General features: G+C 44.7%; 1 protein-coding gene across 1 annotated transcript; it reads left to right on the top strand.

Moving 5' to 3' along the window:
* Nucleotides 1-10,890: 10,890 nt before the first annotated feature.
* Nucleotides 10,891-19,911, top strand: npas4a (neuronal PAS domain protein 4a). The gene is made up of 8 exons (XM_019871029.1): nt 10,891-11,392; nt 12,417-12,577; nt 12,637-12,739; nt 12,837-13,146; nt 14,199-14,308; nt 14,441-14,576; nt 15,185-16,932; nt 18,087-19,911. The coding sequence occupies exons 1-8, from the start codon at nt 11,215-11,217 to the stop codon at nt 18,113-18,115; spliced, it is 2,775 nt and encodes a 924-aa protein (XP_019726588.1). The 5' UTR covers nt 10,891-11,214; the 3' UTR covers nt 18,116-19,911.
* Nucleotides 19,912-20,669: the final 758 nt, after the last annotated feature.

The following is a 20,669-nucleotide window of genomic DNA, read 5'->3' as shown; positions in this document are numbered from 1 at the left end:
TGCTCGAAAATTCAGTCACCTTGAATGAACTGATGACGTCAAGACAGGAATTTCATCCAGTCCTCCAATGAAAGGCGAGGAAAACCTGACACACAAACACACGCACAGACACGCTGGCACACGCGCACACATAAAACTACCATCTGTTCTCCATAAGGGGCTGGCTGATATGTTCAATAAAAAAGCTTTCTAGTCTAAAATACGCACATTCTCAAGAAAACTAAGGTAGCTTCTTGCTTCAATGGCTGTACAGCGCAACCGAGTTGAAAACTCTACTTTGAAACCCTAAACACAGTTTTAAACCCTAATTTGAGACCCAAACCCCAATTTGAAACCCTACTTTGAAAACATACCACCTTGTTTGAAAACCACCGTTTAAAACCCTAACTTTCAACCCTAACCTCAGTTTCAAACCCTAATTTGAATCCCTAAGCCTAGTTTAGAACCCTACTTCAAAACCCTAACCCCAGTTTGAAACATACATTTGAAACCCTAATCCTAGGTTGAAACCCTAATTTGAAACCCAAAGCCTAGTTTAAAATCTTACTTTGAAACCCTACCCCCAGTTTGAAAAACCAATTTGAAACCCAAACCTCAGTTTGAAACCTACTTCGAAACCCTAACCTCAATTTGAAATATAAATTTGAAACCCTAACCCTAGTTTGAAATTCTAACTTGAAAGCCTAACCCCAGTTTGAAACCCCACGAAGAAATACTCGCCCTATTAAAACACTAATTTGACATCCTACACCGAGTTTGAAACCACACTTTGAAACCCTCACCATATTTTGAAACCCTACTTAGAAAACTGACCCCTAGTTTAAAACTGTACTTAGAAACCCTACCCCTCATCTAATACCCTAATATGAACCACTAATATGAAATCCTACTTTGCAACCCTGTGTGGGTGCAACGGATGGAAGTTTTCCTGCGTTGGTAGCCCTTCAACATGACCATGAAAAATGGAGCTGGCCGGGATGCTGTTTATTGAATGCCCTTCAGTAGGAGGATGCCCGGGGTCATCGCTCCATTGGTCCGTCCCTCTGCACACCCCTGGAGAATCTTTATAGAAAAGTGGTGTATTCATTCATTCATTTTCCAAACCGTTTATCCTTTTTCAAGAAAAAACTATATTTATGCAGGAAAAAGTGTGAAGAAATAAAGGTGTATCTTAAGAAAAAGAGAGAAAGAAATAAAATTTGAGGAAAAAAACATCTATTTTTTAGAAGAAAAGGTTGTCCACGAATATAAGTAAACCTGACACACACACACACACACACACACACACACACACACACACACACACACACACACACACACACCCATCTGTTGTCGCTGAGGGTGGTGATTAGTCACACACATACTTGTGTTTTTATATAATCCGACCATTCCGTTCTGTGCCTCTCTACTAGCAGTTAGGGTGCCGCGCGCACGCACGCACATACACACACACGCACGCACACACACACACACACACACACACACACACACACACACACACACACACACACTGAGGGAAGAAGAACGGTGCTTTTTTTTTATAAAGAAAACTGAGGTAACGTCTCTTACATCAGAGAAGTCACAAAGGTGGACAATGAGGAGAGATGACGTTAGTGTTGATAGAGTGTGTGTATGTGTGTGTGTGTGTGTGTGTGTGTGTGTGTGCGTGTGTATTTGACTGTTGGAGAGAAATTCCACAGCCACCCATGATAATTGAACATTTGTGGTATAGAGAAATTACATAAAAAGTTTTTTTAATAGTTTTACCCATTTTAAAACATTGAAACTTACAAAAAGTCATTTTAAAGTATTTCGAAACATTGCTTAGTTCCAGAAATGGGAAATTATCAGATGTAACATCACGTTGAGGAAAGGAAAGAAGACTCATATATGCTGCTTGCTTCAAGTAGATTTTTTTTTTTGTCACTTGCACTTGGTTTACTGTAAGATAGACTCATAAAACAAAAGGAGATTTGAAATTGGATATTTAATACCAAAATGTGCACCTGAACCATACAATAATAAAAGTATGTTAGCTTAATGCTAATATGTAACGCAAAACAGCATAGATGGGCTAATGGAAATAAGCATGCATGTTACAGTAAGAACTGCTCCTTTCACACACACAGAAGTCCTATTTTACAAGAATAAATTCACAGGGAATTTTCCCAACTAAATTACGTTGTATATTACTATTACAACTGAATGAGCAAACTAAAAAAGAATACTTTTGAAATATGACTTACTATCATAATATTCCAAATTGATGTAATAATGCATTCTATGGCGTGAATCGCCTTTGTTGTTTTTATGGGTCCGTTGGGCGGAAAACTTGAACTGGGCCGAACAAATAAACAGTTTGAAGCAAGCACACTCGGTATCTAATTTGGTAGGCGAGTCTTCTTTTCCGTTTTACAAAATGATGTTACATGACAGTCTCCCATTTCTTGACACCAGGAGAGTGAGGAAAGGTGGGGGGGGGCAGGGGGGGTGATTGCCTGGTAGAGGAAGAGCAAAAAGATGTATAGCTGATGCACATTTTTAGTAGGCCTCCATTGGACACACACACACACACACACGCACACGCACGCACGCACGCACGCATCACGCACACGCACGCACGCACGCACGCGCGCGCACACACACACACACACACACACACACACACACACACACACACACACACACACACGCTCAAAGTCGCTGTTCTGTTGTTACGTGTGTGCCCGACTTCTTCTTCTTCCTCTTTTTCTTAAAAAAGGATTTATATAAACGCTGTGACCTCCACCTTGGCTTCCTTTCCTCATTACATAAACACGGTTGCCAAGAGGCAACAAAGCGTTGCTATGGCTGCGTGGGTGCACATCCACAATATACTGTATACTGCTCAAGACGTCCACCCACAAGGGAAACGAAATAGCAACAACCTTTTAATTAAAAAAAAAAAGTTTATATACATTAAAAAAACTAATAACTGATTGTTAGGAAAGTGTAAAGTTTTAAACACTGCTTTCAGGAATGTATTTTATAGTTTTCACTGTTTATTATTAATAATAAATATTATTTCAATAATAAATATTATTAATAACATAAATAGTTTTCAAATTCAAATAAAATGAGCAAAAGATGCAGAAGTTTTTTTAAAATTTAAAATGGTAAGTTTCACCGGCAGCGTAACAATGCTTCAAACATTTAAAAGCTTAAATCTGTCACGTTTCGGAGGTGGTGGTGGACCCCAAAAAAAGCAGGCAAGACGGAGCAGCAGGGTGTACTTGACAAAATGTATTAAAACAGAAAGAAAACTAAATCCAAAACAAACAAAGTCCAAAGTATCAAACAAAAAACATGACAAAACATGACCGAAACAAACATGACAGTAGCAAGCAAACAAACAAGCAAGCAAGCAAGCAAACAAACAAACAAACAAACAGCAACACACACAAACAATGACCCGACACTGAGCGGTCGTGCCCGGGAGTCCTTTTAAACGGCTAACGACATAACGACCAACAGGTGTGCAGCTGCAGGGAGAGCCCTACAGTGCCACCTGTTGGTCACAAACCGAAACATGACAAAATCATGTCTAAAAAAAATTAAGTGGGAGATATACCTGTAAATCCGAAATGTATATTTTTAAGACACAAGCAGCTCCTCACTCTTTTCTCGATTGCAAAAATAAACTAAAATTGAAATGGAGTAAGTATACATATTTGAATGATTTCTTTTTTAAAGAAAATGAAATAAGACAAGCAAAAATAAGTTTCATGGTCAGAAACGATGATTGTTGTTGTGTGCGTTTTGCAAGGCAACGTGATCAAAACAGACGACTTGCTTTTGCTAATTTGTTTGTTCTGCACTGCTTGACTCAAGTGTGCTGCCGGCATCTATTTGGAGCGCCAGTCAAAAATAGAGCGCATGACCATCACCGTGATGAAGCGGCATCGGACGTCGTCACTGTTCATGAATCAGGAGTGAAAGTACGTGTGAAGGGCCAAGGACGGCGGCGAACGTACACACACACACGCACACGCACAGATTCATGTCCTCACAGTGTCAACAACAACCATGAGGCTGAGTGCAGTGTGCAGACAAAAGTGTTGTAGAACAGCACAGCCAGTATCTGAGTGAATGACACCCATTCACGCGTTGCAGTGAGTGAGTGAGTGAGTGAGTGAGTGAGTGAGTGAGTCAGTCAGTCAGTCAGTCAGTCATCTGGTTGGTCGGTCGGTATAAATGAGTGAGTCAGGGAGTTGCTAGTAAATGAGTGAAGGAGTTATTTGTGAATGAGTGAATAATAAGTTAGTAAGTGCATTACTTGGCAATAAGTGAGTGAGGAGGTACTAGTGAGTTAGTTACTAGTTTGTGAGTGAGTGAGTAAGTGAGTGAGTGAGTGAGTGAGTGAGTGAGTGAGTGAGTGAGTGAGTGAGTGAGTCAGTCAGTCAGTCAGTCAGTCGATTGGTTGGTCGATCAGTGGAAATGAGTCAGGAAGGTGCTAGGAAATGAGTGAAGGAGTTATTTGTGAGCAACTGAATAATAAGAGTATAGCACGCATGTGTGCATGCTATACTCTTCGAACACACATTACATACATGCATAACTACATACATACATACATACATACATGTACAGTACATATAATCCGTGTGTGCGCAGTGTATGGATGAAAACAACATTTGACTTGCATTTGTGTTGCTTGTAAAAACATTAAATAATGGAACAGGAGGAGGAGGGGGAGCCGGCGGTATCAATGAAAAAGTGGAGTGCTCTCATCATGGAAGACGTCGATGTGACATCTCCATGGCAACACCTGCATCAGCACCACTGTGGCAATGGGTAAGTGTGTGTGCGTGTAGGCGCTGCCGTGTACACACAAGTCAGTGGCACCCAAAAAGTTGATTCGAGTTGACTTCCAATGTGGCTAAAATCTGTCGGCAGTTCCTGCATGATGACAATTTAGAGTGTTCCATTAATCTGCCATGCATGTTTTTGGGATGCAGGAGGAAACCAGACTACCCGGAGAAAACCCACGCAGGCACGGGGGAAACATGCAAACTCCACACAGGAGCCCACACACCTCTGCACGGTAAGGTGCAGAGGTGTGTAACCAGTCCAGCATGCCGCCCTATTTTTGCTCATAATAAATGATTTTTTTTCTAAAACAAATTGTTTTTTTTTTCTTAAATGTAATTAATTAAAGCATATTTACATATTGTGTATACTCGAGTGGAACTTTGTGTGTTTTCCACTTGTCTAATTGAATAATCTAATGTATAAGATAAAATGTAAATAAAATGGAGGGACATAACAAATTAAAAAACTTACACATATTTTCTACGGGGAAAAGAGCACACACACGCACGCACACGCACACGCACAGGTATGCTGATGCAAAACATTGGGCAAGCATTGCCCGCCTGCCTCCTCGTCGGCTGCCCAGGGACTAAAAATAAACCTCTTATTGAAAAAGCACAAAGAACAAGGTGCAAGGCTACACAGCCGTAGCAGCAGAAGATGAAGAAGAGGAGGAGGAGGAGGAAGAAGAGGAGGAGGTGTCGGTGTACTTCTTATTCACCACTTGCACATTGAAAACTTGACTTTCGTGGGAGGCAACATCTCATACACTTTGTCCACCACATTGACAACCTGGAAAAAAAAATCTATGTACATGGATTTCAAATGATGTTATTTGGATGCGATGAAACAAAACATGGATTTGGGTCATGTTTTGCAAATATGCCCAGCACACTTTCTTACATGAAGCACTGCAGTGTCATTCCTAAACAGCATATGAGCCCATAGAAATCATTCATTTAAACAAACCAAACAATAAAATAAAATAAGTGAATGCATGCTTAACTTCATATTACCACTTCCCTTCCATGCTTACATTGGTCAAGTATTCATGATTAATAATTCAATTGATCAATCAATCAAAAAAAAAAAAATAAGTTGATCAATCAATTCCTTACTTTGACTGACTTTTGTGTATCCGGCCCATCGCTTTTCTTGTTTTCACATATTCAAACTGGCCATGGCGGCTTTAGTCACCCCTTCGCTCTTCTCTCTCTGTCCTTTCCACCCTCATTCATCAACACAAACTCTGTGTTCCTGACGAGTACGCACGAGCACGCGGCGGACACTTCGAGAGCGGTCCCGTGTTTGGCTGTGACAGCGTGCAGCTGTCCTGCTAACAGGTGTGACTTTCAAGCCAAAAAAAACAAAAAACAACCAAAAAAAAAGTGCAAAGATTCGGAGCGAGCAACGTGTTCCTGCTCACCTTTAGTCATCGTCCCATCACGCACGATGCTGACAGAATACATATCATCATCATTATCATCATCAACTTGGAAGTTTGGACAAGAATCCAAATGTGTTTGAGCCACAAGCATACACACGCACAAAAAAAAAAAAAAAAAGCAGCAGTGGACTGCAAACCATCAATACAAGAAAGCATGCAGCTGTGCCACAAACATCATCTGGAGCACTTCACAATCAATCTTCATCTCATAACGTGACAAAAATGTCAAGAAAATACATCCGCGTCACCGGAAATGCCGATGGAGTATTTTTTTCCGAATCCACTATTCTACCGATTATCCCATCGATGAATGGAACCAACAAAATGTACATGTGAGGCGCAGGTAGCATTGCTGTCCACAAGGGGTCGCCATTCTCACATTCGACTGTAATGTCATGACGTTGACTGTGTATGGCTTTAAAAGGCGGGGCCTGACCCGGTGAGTGACGTGGGAGTCATCAAATGAGAATGAAGAGTTGGAGGGTATTGTGTGAGGCTTTGAGCCAGAGAATTTTCTTGGATTTTATGAGTTATAAATAAGTCCAAGAGTGGTTTATTTTTGGGACACCGTTGTACAAAAGAGACATGAGGGACAGCACACACACAGTAATAAGTTCCAGCAAGGTGATTTTTTTTTTCTTCCCCTCTATGTGCTTATTTTTACACCCACGGATTTCAAGGTCTGCACTTTGTTTCTTGGAAAAAAAAAAGGGGGGTGGGGGGAAGGGAGCTAATCTGTCGCCTAGCAACACCTCCTACTGCCACGTACAAGCAGCAGACAAATAGCATCAGATTTGAAAAAGAAAGAGAAAAGTCAATGAAGGTAATAGTTACATTTATGAATCGTTTACATAAGTCCTGACTTGGGACCGCTTTCTTTACGTAAAGCTCCATAATCTAGATGGACAGACGGATTGATATGGTAGCTATTGTTAGATACAGTATGGTGGACCAGGGATGGGCCACAAAATACACGCCTGTTTTGATTGAAGTGTTGGCCTCATTCAAGCAAATTACCATTAGCTTATCTGTGGCGTTTCACATTTGAGGTTAACATGAAGCCAGTGGACGTCGGTTCTCAAATGGTTGGGTTCAACATTTTAGTTTAGAATGTCCATCCATCCATCTATTTTTTGATCCACTTTATCCTCACAAGGGTTGTGGGGCGTGCTGGAGCCTATCTCAGCTGTCTTCGGGCAGTAGGCGGGGGACACCCTGAACCGGTTGCCAACCAATCGCAGGGTTTGGAATGTTTCATTCTTTTTTGTTTTACATGTCAGATTGACAGTAAATTTCAAGTGGGAGGGACAGAATCTTCTTTGGACACCAGGGCGAGCGAGACGGTTCCTCAGAGTGATCCAGTGGACGTCGGTTCTCAAATGGTTGGGTTCAACGTTTTAGTTTAGAATGTCCATCCATCCATTTTTTGATCCACTTTATCCTCACAAGGGTTGTGGGGCGTGCTGGAGCCTTCCCAGCTGTCTTCGGGCAGTAGGTGGGGGACACCCTGAACCGGTTGTCAACCAATCGCAGGGTTTGAAATGTTTCATTCTTTTTGTTTTACATGTCAGATTGACAGTAAACTTCAAGTGGGAGGGACAGAATCTTCTTTGGACACTAGGGAGAGCGAGACGGTTCCTCAGAGTGATTTTATCAAATAGTCTCCCAACTCTTGACAGCGTAAGAACTGGCGTTAAGGAATACAAAAGTATCGTGGGTGAGTCTGGGACATATTCTTCATGATAAATGAAGGTTAACTAAACACCTAATGAAATTGCAGGAGGTGACCTTTCTCTGTGATTTGCAACATCCACTTCAAAAGCTGCATGAAAATATGCCTTTTTTTTTAGATAATTATGCTGATTCTGCCATAGGAGGCCACGCAAAAATAGAGCAGCGCATGTAATTAGGAGCACTTATGATGTTATTTTTGTTTGTGAAACAAAGGGTGTGCATGACTCACTTCATCTTGGGTCCATTCAAAAGCTGAACGAGCTCGACCTTTGATTCGGACTTCATTGACGGATTCACGACGAGCGAGTGTGGGTGATGTCATTGCCACGCAGCGACACACATCATAAGGCATATTATTAGAACTGTAACGAGCCTGTATTGCACCTTTTCGAGTTCAAAGTGTTGCACAATAGAGTGGCCGAATGAGACGACAATGACAAGGATCGCATGCTGTTAATTGGCCCAAGTCATTTCCGACTTGCTGTTATCAAATCAGTTCAAAATATAAATGCAAATGAATGTATACATTTTTTGGGGTGTTTTTATTTTGTTTTAACAAAACACTGAAATATGACTTTAGCAAGTATGTTTCAGGCAAATGACAGAAGTCGATCATTAGGACATTTATACATGTAATAATAGCAGGGCTGCTTTTGGAGTCTGCCAATCCTCCATTAAGCATCTCCAGTTGGTCCAGAATACTGCTGCTCACCTCTTGACTGGTACTCATAAGAGGGAGCACCAACTTCTATACTGGCATCCCTTCACTGGCTCTCTACACATGTTAGAGTTCTTTGTAAGATCCTATTTGTTCTCAAATGTTTAAATGGCCTGTCCCCACCTTACCTCTCTGAGCTCCTCCGCCCTGCCCGGTGACACTTTTAGAGGTACCAAGAACTAAGCGGAGGCTCAGAGGGGATTGAGCCTTTTCTGGTGGTCCAGTGGTTAGTGCGTTGACCTCACAGTGCAGAGGTCATGGGTTCGATCCCGGCCCCGGCCTTCCTGTGTGGAGTTTGCATGTTCGCCTGGGTCTGCGTGGGTTTTCTCTGGGTACTCCGGTTTCCTCCCACATTCCAAAACCATGCATGGCAGGCTGATTGAACACTCTGAATTGTCCCTAGGTGTGAGTGTGAGCACGGATTGCTGTTCATCTCTGTGTGCCCTGCGATTGGCTGGCAACCGGTTCAGAGTCTCCCCCGCCTACTGCCTGAAGATGGGTGGGATAGGCTCCAGCACTCCCCTGCGACCCTTGTGAGGAAAAAATGGATGGATGGATAAATGCAGTTGAGTTGAGTTGAGACACAACATTGGGTGTACCTGTCTAATGAGACCCAACACTAAAACTGTACTGGGTTGTATATTCTGTCTGAAGAAAACATGGGAAAAAAAGCACACTTTGGATTGACAATGACAAAGGTGTTTTTATGATAAACCGACGAAGAGGCAACCAAAATATGAGAAACGGTGCTAGTTCTATTTCCTTTTGTCCATTCAAGTGCTCCTCCTCGTCTATAAATAACATGAGAGTGACTGCAGGGGGCGCCATGCAGCAGCAGCACCCACCCCCCCTTCCCGTGCCTCATCGGTAGGATGCATCTTTCAATCTATTTTTAGACCCCCCCCCCCCCCCCCCACACTCCCCCCCACACACACACACACACACACACACACACACACACACACACACACACACACACACACACACTGCTCTCTCACATGCACCGCAGCCAAGACTGCGGGATGCTGCATGCACTTCATGCATCCATGCATCGCTTCGTCCTTCACCCATCCGTTCATCCCTTCATTCATTCCACTTGTGACTTGGCTCCTCCTCCTTCATTCATGCATTCTCAACATCACAACGGAAGGATTATCCAGCGGCACATTCATTATTAGCAAACGCGATAGATAGATAGATAGATAGATCGATAGATAGATCTAAAGATAGATAGATAGAAATAGATAAAAACATGACAGAATGATATAGATTAAATGTTAGCTTGATTGAGAGAGGTCAATCGATAGATGACGGGATATAGAAAAGACACAGACGTACAGAAATATAGATGTATAATGAAATGGAGAGATGGAAAGAAAAAAATAAAAAGATAGAATGATAGCGCAATACAAAGACGAAAAGACAAATGAAATGACAGAAAGATGACAGACACACAGACAGAACGAGAATGATCCAGCAATAGAAAGATAGCCAGGGAGAAGAATTGAAGGGTAAAAGATTTTTTTTTAAACAGTCAGACAGATGGGATAGAATGGTCGAAAGATGGGCAGAAAGATACAGAATAGAAATCGGAGAAACAGAGTGGTAGATAGACAGCACGAGATAAAATGAAAGAAAGGCAGGAAGAATGATAAAAGATGGAACGATGGAATGAAAGAATGATAGAAAGATGGAAAGAGACACAAGGGCAACGGGACGAAAGACAGACTGACATAAAGATAGAAAATAGACTGAAAGCCAGCCAGAAATGTACCCAGATTGAGACAGGTGATAGAACTGTGACAGCAAGATAGATGGATGGACGTCAAGTGAAAGATAGCAGTGAGAGATGGAAAGATGGGATGAAAGATGGGTAGACGCTAGCTAAGCTGCTCATACAGGAGCCAAATGCCGCCTCTAAACGCATTGACATGTAAACACCGTTCCTCTCCTTGGATGCGGCACATCTCCCTCCCTCCTTACCGGGTGACTCCGTTTTACGTTTTTACGCTGGCCCCGCCCCTTACTCGGTTTTGTCCAAATCAGGCTTTCTGCGTGGCCGGAGCTCCCCGTTTCATCGCGACGTCATCGGCGGGGAGAGGCGAGCGCTGACGTCCGCGTGCAGTCACCGCCGGGGAGGGAGGAGGGAACGAGGGAGGGAGCCAGAGGAGCTCCGCGCTCGCAGCATCCATTCGGATGAGCCGTCCTCCCCCTCCCCTCCCATCCTTCCTCGTTACGTCGGCGGCCGCGTCGGGGAGCCCCCCTCGCTCCCAGGCTATATAAGACACCTGCGAGCAGAGTCCCTCACACACTGTCAGCGGATCGAGCCCAGCGCAGGCCAGCCATGAACAAAGTCCAATAGCCGGCGAGCGCGCGCGTGCCCTCCAGCGGGACTTCCTTTGCCCTTATTTTTTTTTTTTTTTCAGGGGGGGGGGGGGGGGGGGGTTGGCCATCCGTAACAAGCATGTACCGCTCGACCAAAGGAGCCTCCAAGGCCAGACGGGACCAAATCAACGCCGAGATCCGCAACCTCAAGGACTTGTTGCCCATCTCCGACGCCGACAAAGCCAAGCTGTCCTACTTGCACATCATGTCGCTCGCGTGCATGTACACCAGGAAGTCCGTCTTCTTCTCGCCGCCGGGTAAGACGACGCGTAGTAGTATCATCATCATCATCATCATCATCATTTTTACACTCGCAATTTAGCAGAATGTGAAAAAAATTCTTTCCCCCCATTGAAATACTTTGAAATACAAAAAATATATAAACGCGCAATCAAATATTGATGATGTAAAGATAAAGTGTAACTGAGGCAAAAGTCGCACACAAACATACATGCATAGACACATATACATAAACGCCCGTACATACAAACCCTCACACATTTATGATCCAATGCAGTACACGCAAATACAAACATAGATACACGTACACATTCACGCGCGTGTGCACGCGCTCACAAATGCACAAAGTAGGACTCAAGTGTTGATGTGTACCTTAAAGGGGTGGGGATTTATCACACGATTTAGTTGAGTGTGAACGTCTCAATTCTCTCTATGTGTTATTATTTTTTTTTTTTTGCGCGGGGGGGGGGGGGGGTTGGGGGGTGGGGGATAAAGTGCAGTTTGGCAGTGTGTGTGTGTGTGTGTGTGTGTGTGTGTGAGAGACGTGGAATCAACAAGTGTTTTTTTTGGCGCGGCAGCAAGGAAACTCTGTCTCGGGTCCTGGAAACAGCTTCACTTCATCATTAGTCGCTATCCATGGTGCTGACAGCACCTTCCTTATGCTTTAAAAAAATCTACGCGACAGTATTTCGATTTTTTTTTTTTTTTTTTTTATTGGGCCAAAGGCAAAATGTCCATTTATCTATCCATGCCGACATATATATCAACCTATTGCTATCAATCGATCCATTTATGTTAATTTTATTGTCCGATTATTCTTTCTATCATCACCCACCTGCAGCCATCTATAACTTTTATTCAATTTTTCTAGATTTCTTTATTATCCATCTATTGGGCCACCATTCATGATTCTGTTTGGAAAGTATGTTTTGTTTTTAAATTGAGTAGATGTCTGTGTGTTGATTAGTGTCTCTATCCTTGGTGCTGAAACCCCATGACGCCCCCAATGAAAAGTTTTTTGTTTTGTTTTGTTTTTACTAGAGGCCGGAAGTGCATCGGTGGAGCCGGGTGCCCGCTTCCTGTCCCTGCCCGAGCTGTCTGACCTCATGCAGGCTCTCCCAGGCTTCCTCATGCTGCTCACTGCCGAGGGGAAACTGCTCTACCTGTCCGATGCCGTCTCCGACCACCTGGGTCACTCCATGGTGAGTCCGTCCATCCGTCTACTGAAAGATCAGCGGGATCACACTTGCCTGTGTGTCAGGTGGACCTGGTGGCGCAGGGAGACAGCGTGTATGACATCATCGACGCTTCGGATCAGCTGACTGTCAGGAATAATCTGTCCGGCGGAAGCTCCCCCGAGATGGGTAAGTGGCGGTGTTGATCGTCTGTGATTGCCATGTGTGCCAATAAACGTTGGTTCGTTTAGTTCTCATCACCTTTCCCCCGGTTTTTCGGTGACAGATCGTCTCTTCCGCTGCCGCTTCAACACCTCCAAGTCGGTGCGCAGGCAGAGCGCCGGGAACAAGCTGGTCCTGATCCGAGCTCGCCGCCTGTCCGTGCCGGCCACCAGCAGCGCCAGCGCCGCGGCTGGATCCTACTGGACCTCCAATCCAGTCTGGGTGTGTTTCTGCTCCCCTCTGGAAAGCCATCCCACACGCTCCGGAGCGGAGAGCACGTCTAGTGGTTCTCCCGTGGCCGACGCCAACCTCTTCCTTGAAGGCTTTCACTCCCAGCACGGCAGAGACTTGAGGCTGCACGCCGCACACGAAAGGTACACGCCACAAGTCGGAGTGACAAGACTGAACAGGATTAGTTGTTCAGAAACACATAGTCACATTGGAGAAACAAAAAATTACTTAGGGGGTTACTGTATACAATTTGGAGGACAAAAGTATAATTTCAAGAGTCATAGTTTGAAAGTTGTGTATTTTGAGAAAAAAATGCAAGGGGATAGAGGAGAGACAGCAAGGAGAAAAGTTGTACCGTATTGGCCCGAATATAAGACGGTGTTTTTTATAGGTAAATAAATAAGACTGAAAAAGTGGGGGTCGTCTTATATTCGGGGTCTAGACTTATACCCATTTACGACGCTAGATGGCGCCAGATATCATTGAAGCGAATGCTAAACTTGACTCCCCAGGCCAAAGTGAACCCCTGTCATGAAGAATAAAAATAAAAATAGCGGTAGCATGAAGAGGAAAAATTAAAAATAACGGTAAGAAAGAAAAGAGAAGAAAATAATAGAAGAGATAACAGAAAATGGAGAAACGTAGCGACAATCTGGAGAAAAGTGGGTCGAAGATCGGCCAGGTTAACCGGCAGCTGAGGAGAAGTTATGATGTCATTTACATTTCAAAAACCAGAAGCCATTCATTTACGAATGTGATTGCTATAACATATTTAAATGTTCAGATATTAGGATTTGAATGAGGCAAAATAGCATGCTTTTTCTCTCAAATATGTTGTTATAATCATTTGTTTCAGATGTACTGTAATTATTTTCTGTGTAAAAATTAATTTGGTGTTCAAAAAGTCTTTTTTCAAAATTAAGTCTTGAAAAAGAGGGGGTCGGCTTAAATCAGGGTCGTCTTATATTCGGGCCAATACGGTATTTACAATCTACCTGATCATGAAAGTGTTTTTTTTTTTTTTTTTGTTAAAAAAGAAAAATAATCTGCCTGTTTTCAAGAAAAAAAGTCTTTTCAAGAAAGTATTATTTTTGATTTAATATAATATGGATATGTGAGAAATATGGAGCTGGAAGCTTGCCCGAAGGCGGCCTAATATTGGCCTGCATCCTTTAAGTGAACGTGTCCCCCGCAGCGTACGCACTTACCTCGGCTACGACGTAGCGGCGTTGCGATCCCGCTCCTGGTACGGCCTCCTCCACCCGCATGATCTGGCACACGCCTCCGCTCAGCATCGCAGCCTGCGTAAGTGTCAGCTCACAAAACACCCACGTGTACATGCCGACGGGAACGCTGCACCGCCTGCCGCCTAACTGAAAAATAACCCGAAAATGAGGATGATAAAGGCGCTTACGAAGTTGCGCTGTGACTCATCAGTGCGAGAGGGAGGAGAGGGACGAGGCGAGATGGTGGTCCGTGTGCAGGCTCGGGACCAGACGTGGGTTTGGCTCTACATGGTCCTCCAGCTACAGTCCGGAGACGTACCCGTCGCCAGCAGCAATTACGTGATTAGGTAGGCAACGCCACCGCCTCGTACGATTTGCGAAAACGCAACATGCTCTCACCACAGTTCTTGAGCCAAGGCACATATTTGACATGAGTAAAATCTCACTGCGTTGAAAGATGTTTGAGCGTTTAGAATATAAGACAGCTTAAGGTCTACGTTGACAAGGTGGTGCCAAAGCAGTACCTTTGTCTCATGAAACTTCTCAACTCACTTTGACATAGTTTCTTGGCATCAAGATGGCATCAAATGCACTTCTTTTGTTCAAATGGAACTCTTCAGTTAATTTCAACATTGTTCCTTGGCACCACAATGCCACAAGATGGCAGAAAAGTACTGCTTTTGTGTAAGTGAAGCCACTCACTTCACCATAGTTCATTGGTCCACAAGTGTTAATGACAACTCACTTTGACATCATCCCTTGGCACCAAGATGGTATCAAAAGCATTACTTTTGCCTCAACGAAGCTACTCAACACAGTTCAACAAAGTCCATCGGCATCAAGATGCCACAAGATGGCGTCAAAGCACTACTTTTTCTTCTTCTAAATAGCAGTCCAAAACCTTATCTGATACCGATTCGATTCCCAAACAGTTTTCATTTTTTTTCAATTTCAGTGATTCGGAGGCATGGTCAGTGCGTCAACAGCTGACCATGGAGCAGACTCAGCTCAGCCTGGTCCTGAGCTCAGGCCCCCCCCAGCAGGAAAGCCTCCAGTCCCCCGACACCCTGTCCAGCCCCGACCAGGTGTTCACTCCCGGCAGCAGCGGCTTGTCAGGCCAGTCCTTCGACTTCAGCACGGCAGGCTGCAGTGTGGCCTCCTCGGACGAACGGGCCGGCTCGGCGGCCGAGGCCATGCAGACGGAGGGGGAGCCCCGCTCCAGCATCTCCTCCCTGGAGGAGGAGGCCTTCTTCCAGCCGCCCGCCGTGAGCAGCCCCTTGGCGGCCCCCTCTCCTACGCCGGTCACGGTGGAGACGGTGTCCGACTTGGACTTCTTAACCCAAAACATCCTTATGCCGCCCTCCTTCGAGCTGGACCCCCCTCTGCCGGTTCTCCCCCTGCCGCTGCCGCCCATCCCCACCTCGCAAGCTCAGCAGACCAAAGAGTTTGTGTGCACGCCTCCGTATACCCCCCACATTGGAGGGGCTAGCTTCCCGTTCGAGGAGCCCCACTTCAGCTTCGACCCCACCGGCACCACCACGCCGCCTCCGTCCGCCACCACAGCCACTGCCACCACCTCCATGGCTGCGTCTGCCTCATCCGGGGCCCCGCCAGTCACCACCGCCTCCAGCCCTGCGCCCCCCACCACCATGTCTACCAAGCTCCCCCTCAGCCTTCCCACCCCCTCCACAGAACTGCTCTTCGCGACGGATCCCTGCTGCGGAGCTCTGTACGAGAAACTGCCCCCGACGCCGGACAGCCCAGGAGACGGCGACTGCACGGTGATGACCCTTCCCGAGGTTCGGGGTCCGCTTTATGTGGACGTGCCCCTGGGGCCTCTTCAGTGTCCGCCAGAGGGGATCCTCACCCCCGAGGCTTCCCCCGGAAAACAGCCTTGCCTCCCCTTCTTTTCCCTGGAAAGAGAACGGGAGAAGGAGAGGGCGGAGATCTCCTTGCTGGCCCAGCACATCAGCTCCCTGGTGGAGGGCTTCTATCTGGACCCTCTCCTGTCCAAGCTGTCCCCTCCATCCATGTCCCCCTTGTCCAACCCTCCATCCCCCTTCTTGGCTCCCGTCGAGACAGTCGATTCGGTCCAAACGCTTCGGGAGTTTTATCCCATCAAAGCGTGGTGCGGCCTGGATATTCCCATGTTCCTGCCGGATGACACATCTCTGTTTGAAGAGAGTATCCTAGACACCCTCCTCCAAGACGTACCACCCGAGTCCCCCTCGCCCATTCCCATCCTGGACCCCTCGAGCCCGATCCCTCCTCCCACACCAATGTGCTGGCAACAAGCCTCCCAGTTTGAGGGAGCGGGCCAATTCTGTAGCGTCCAATCGGCGCAACCTAACTCGGCGGACGGATGCGGAGAGAGCGAGGAGGTTCCCATGGAGGAGGAGCCGGCGGAGGAAGCGGCGGAGATGGAGGTGGCATCATCTCCTGTGTCCTTGTGCTCCTCCATACCGGCTTCTCCTCCGCTAATCCTCACCGCCTCACCGAGGCCCACTACCGCCACCACCGTCGCCTCGACCACACCGGCGGCCTCCCCTGCAGCCGCCGCCTCCTGCACTCAGTCCCTCCTGGAGGAACTGGCCGTGCTAGAGCCCATGTTTGGGGCAGGTGCCTCGATCGCCCCTGGTTTAGGGCAACAACCTGAGTTGTATCAACTCCAGTGTCATCCATCGCCACAGTGCTTCCACAAAGGTGAGATCCGGATGGATACATTTTGTTCTGTATCTTCTTACAAAGTACCTCACTTTTGTCTCACTGATACTACAACCAAAAAAGTTCGGGAGATTGGGCTATGAGGTGAAATTTCCAGATGATTCTACAATGCGCTAGAACCTTCGGGTCAACTTTACTGCAAACTTTTCAATGCACATGTACAAGAAGTACAGAGACTATAATTTTGCTGGGAGGGGGAACTGAATGTCAAGATTCACAGTAGGTGTTTGATTTATGGAAATTCCCAAAGACATCCACTTCTATTCCTTTCTGTGACTCTCCCAGTCTCTTTGTTGAAATCTGATGAGGTGACACATAAATCGCAAGACACGCTTGCATTTTCGTGTGTACAAGACATGCATCGTTCCTGAGATGGTCATGTAGTTATCCCATATTTACATTTAGCTTCTCATTCGAAAATAACAAGCCGCATGAAAAGAACCGAAACAATTTGACTTTCAAGGTTGGCGATGGTCAAATTACAGTCACCTTAAAAGTGTCTCGTGCATTTTAGGTTCATCCTGAAATTTCATCCAAAAGCTCAATAGCCCGAACTTTTTATGAATCCTGTATTTAAGTTGCTTAATACCGACTCATGGCTGATTAGATTGCGTTTGTTTGTCGTCGTTTGGATGGCTCCATCTGATTTTATTATGACGTATTTTGTAGCTATCAGTTTAGTGTTAACAATCAAAGGCCTTTTTAACATTGAACTTAGTCTTTTGGGTGCGCACCGTGTAGCAACACATAAGGACGACAGCATTCAGATGCTAAATTTGGAAGTACTTGCATAGCAGCCTGCTAAGACATACCAGCGAGGCTTTTGGCGCTGGTTGGTCTATTGGTGTAAGCACTCTGATATCACTCGACCGGCTCCACTCCTATTGGATGCGCCTTCTGATGTCAGCGGAAGTGCATTCCCGAATTGAATATACAGCATTCGGTTCTTGAGTCCGTAACAAATGGATTCCTCGACGGTGCGCCGCGTGTTGCTAAGTGCAGTGTGAAAAGGCCTTCAGTTTCCAAGATATTAAGTCATTTGAATTCTCAAAGAGCCTCTCTATTCTGTTTTTTTTTCCTCTTTCCTAACATGAGCTGACTTGTTCCTTCCCTTTTTTTTGTGTGTGTTCCAGATGGGAGTGGAAGCATCCCTCCGTTCTAAAATAAGTCTGTGACTTACTTCATCAAGTATGGCATATTGTCATATTTTGTGGAGACATACTTTTACTGCAAAGTAAAACATACTTAAGTGTATAAATATACATAATGTATAAAGGACTGACGCCTACATGTCTCTCCCGAGAACAAAAAAAAATGGGCTTTCTAATTTTTTTTTTGTTCCATCATGACGCTGTGCGCTAGTAAACCTGGTGCAAACATTTACAACCAGAACCAGAATAACAACATGGACGCCTGACTGACTGAGTCCTGAGTCCATGTGGTGTCTGCCGCTTCAGATTGACCGTCTGAACTCGTTAAGCGTTGTTTAACTTACAGACATGCATTTGTATTCACTCGTAGTGAAAAATATCTGTTGTGAACATGGACGACAAAAAAAAGCTATTTTAATTGAGAGTTGATTTAATGACTTCTAGCACTTTTTTTGCCTGACGTTCAGCAAACTCAAAATTGAAAAAGGTGCTCCAGTGTGACATTTTGAACACATGCGGAATTGAAAGCACACTCCCGGCTTCTGAATTCTGAGTTTGTGGCTTGCAAACCTTTAACATTCCATATGTGTCTGTACATCTCAACTTGTGTTGATGTTTGTGATGTGCAACAAACTGGAAAAAAAAAAAAAAAAGCATGTAAAGAGATGCTGGTTTATGCTGCCAATGCGCTCTTTCGTCGTACTGTACATTTAGACTCTGAATGTGGACTCTTCAGGTCGGGGATCAGTGTTGGAGGGAAGGGGGTTATATCCGATACGGTTGCAAAGGGGTGGAAATTTTTCAGCTGATTTCCACCGAAGTTAAGATGCGAAATTTTTGGAGACATTCCGAAATGTAAATTTTTCATGGGAATTCAATTTGGAATTGAGAGAACGTTAACGGAAAGTGATCACATAAATTGAAAAACTCACATAGTTGCTGTTTTATTTATTTTTGCTAAAATGAAATGGTTGCAGATTTTCGCTATTTGCAGCACAGCTTGGTCCCTCTCATTGTACATTAATTACAATTTTTTTTCAACCTTGCACAAGTGGTGGCATATCTGAAGCTCGACCAAAATCATCACTTGGAAGAATTCAAACTGCACAAAATCTATATTCTCCAACTCGATTTACGCTGCCTATGCAGGTCCAACTTTAAATGTTGTCAATTGTCGGTTTATTCACGTTGCTTCCCATGAAAAATTTTCAATTCCAAAAATTCCCACAATTTTGCAACCCGAATATCTGCTGGCAGCTTATAGCAGTTCCCGCACTTATCACATTTGTCCTTTTGTTGACAAAAATGACATGTGGGGGGACTTTAGTAGTGAGGCACAATCATTTTTTTAGTAAACAGGGCAAGGAGGGGGTTGGTGCTACTTGTTTCTTTCTTTCTCTGACTTTACCAAGCGACACGGCTTGAGGACGCTCCGATTCCCACGGTGTCGACACGCTCACGTAGAATTGTCTACGCTCAAGTAAAGGATTGATTCCTACGTTCTAGCTATTAAACGGCTAACTTAATACGTATAATACACGTGTACACTTGTATGACTTGTATGTGTGACATGTGAATATATTCCTCTTGGTTTTTTTTTTTCTCCCAGAAGGTTGTAAACATTTGTATGGAGGTTTGTACATAGCAAATATATGAAGAGAGAGAGATTTTTATGGCATCAAATATGAATATATTAAGTATACTTAACTGCAGAATGGACATTGTGGACCAGTGTTCTATTGTGTTGCTTATAAGTGTATTTGAATGTGGACAAACGCATTTATAATAAAGTGCACTTATAATGCGACTGAGGTGTCGTCAGTCCCCACCGAGCGCCCGCATCGTCTCATCGGAAGATTTCTGAACCCTCTCACGCACAAATAATCATAACCTGTAACCTGTTAAGCTGTCCACTGTAGTGACTGCTATCCCTGAAAGGGTTAAGGTTCATCTCCTCATTGGCTCTTTCTCCTCACTGGTAAGACAATTCAGCGCACTAGACTGTGTGTTCATTCTCCTGTTTTTTTTTTTGTTTTTTTTTGGCAGACTCGTCTGACATGTGACTAATGAGGCAAAACTGTGTTTCCGATTGACCAATGTGTGCTACTAGTACTTTTAGCGGTATCACACAATTTTACTCTTTTGACGCCTAGCACATCCCAAGCGGTCCATGTCCACGCCGCATGCAGAAGTCAAGTGCAGTTTTTCCTTGCTAGTAACGTTCCGTTGATCTACCCCACGTGCCCTTGTCACTCTTCTAATTACACTCTTTCTCCTCAGAAGTGAGACAATTCAGAACACGAGTATAAGGATGACAATGCGCTAGTAGAACAGGGCATCAGAATAAATGCTCAGATATCTGTATGAGAAGCCTTGTGAGAATTTAATTGCTATCCCTAATGACGAGGCCACCCGTGTGTGACACATGGAAGCCCAAAAGCGGCATTAGTAGTGAACTAGTATTTGTCTACGAGTCTTCTCCCGGTGCTTTGTGACATTTGAACGTAGCATGTGTCGTTATTCTCCAAGGTGAATTTCAAACATACAAGGAGAGAGATTTCTATG

Source organism: Hippocampus comes, unplaced genomic scaffold (assembly GCF_001891065.2).
Source record: "Hippocampus comes isolate QL1 unplaced genomic scaffold, H_comes_QL1_v1.1 scaffold83, whole genome shotgun sequence".
In the NCBI taxonomy this organism is placed as follows: Eukaryota; Metazoa; Chordata; class Actinopteri; order Syngnathiformes; family Syngnathidae; genus Hippocampus; species Hippocampus comes.
The sequence above is the reverse complement of the archived record's forward strand: the minus strand, read 5'-3'. Positions and strand labels throughout refer to the sequence as shown.

Excerpts from the sequence above, each read along its gene's own strand:
- npas4a (XM_019871029.1), top strand. The coding sequence starts at position 11,215 with ATGTACCGCTCGACCAAAGGAGCCTCCAAGGCCAGACGGGACCAAATC. Across the intron at positions 11,393-12,416 it reads CGTCTTCTTCTCGCCGCCGG|AGGCCGGAAGTGCATCGGTG; the intron begins GTAAGACGACGC and ends TGTTTTTACTAG. Across the intron at positions 14,309-14,440 it reads CGCTCAGCATCGCAGCCTGC|TGCGAGAGGGAGGAGAGGGA; the intron begins GTAAGTGTCAGC and ends GTGACTCATCAG.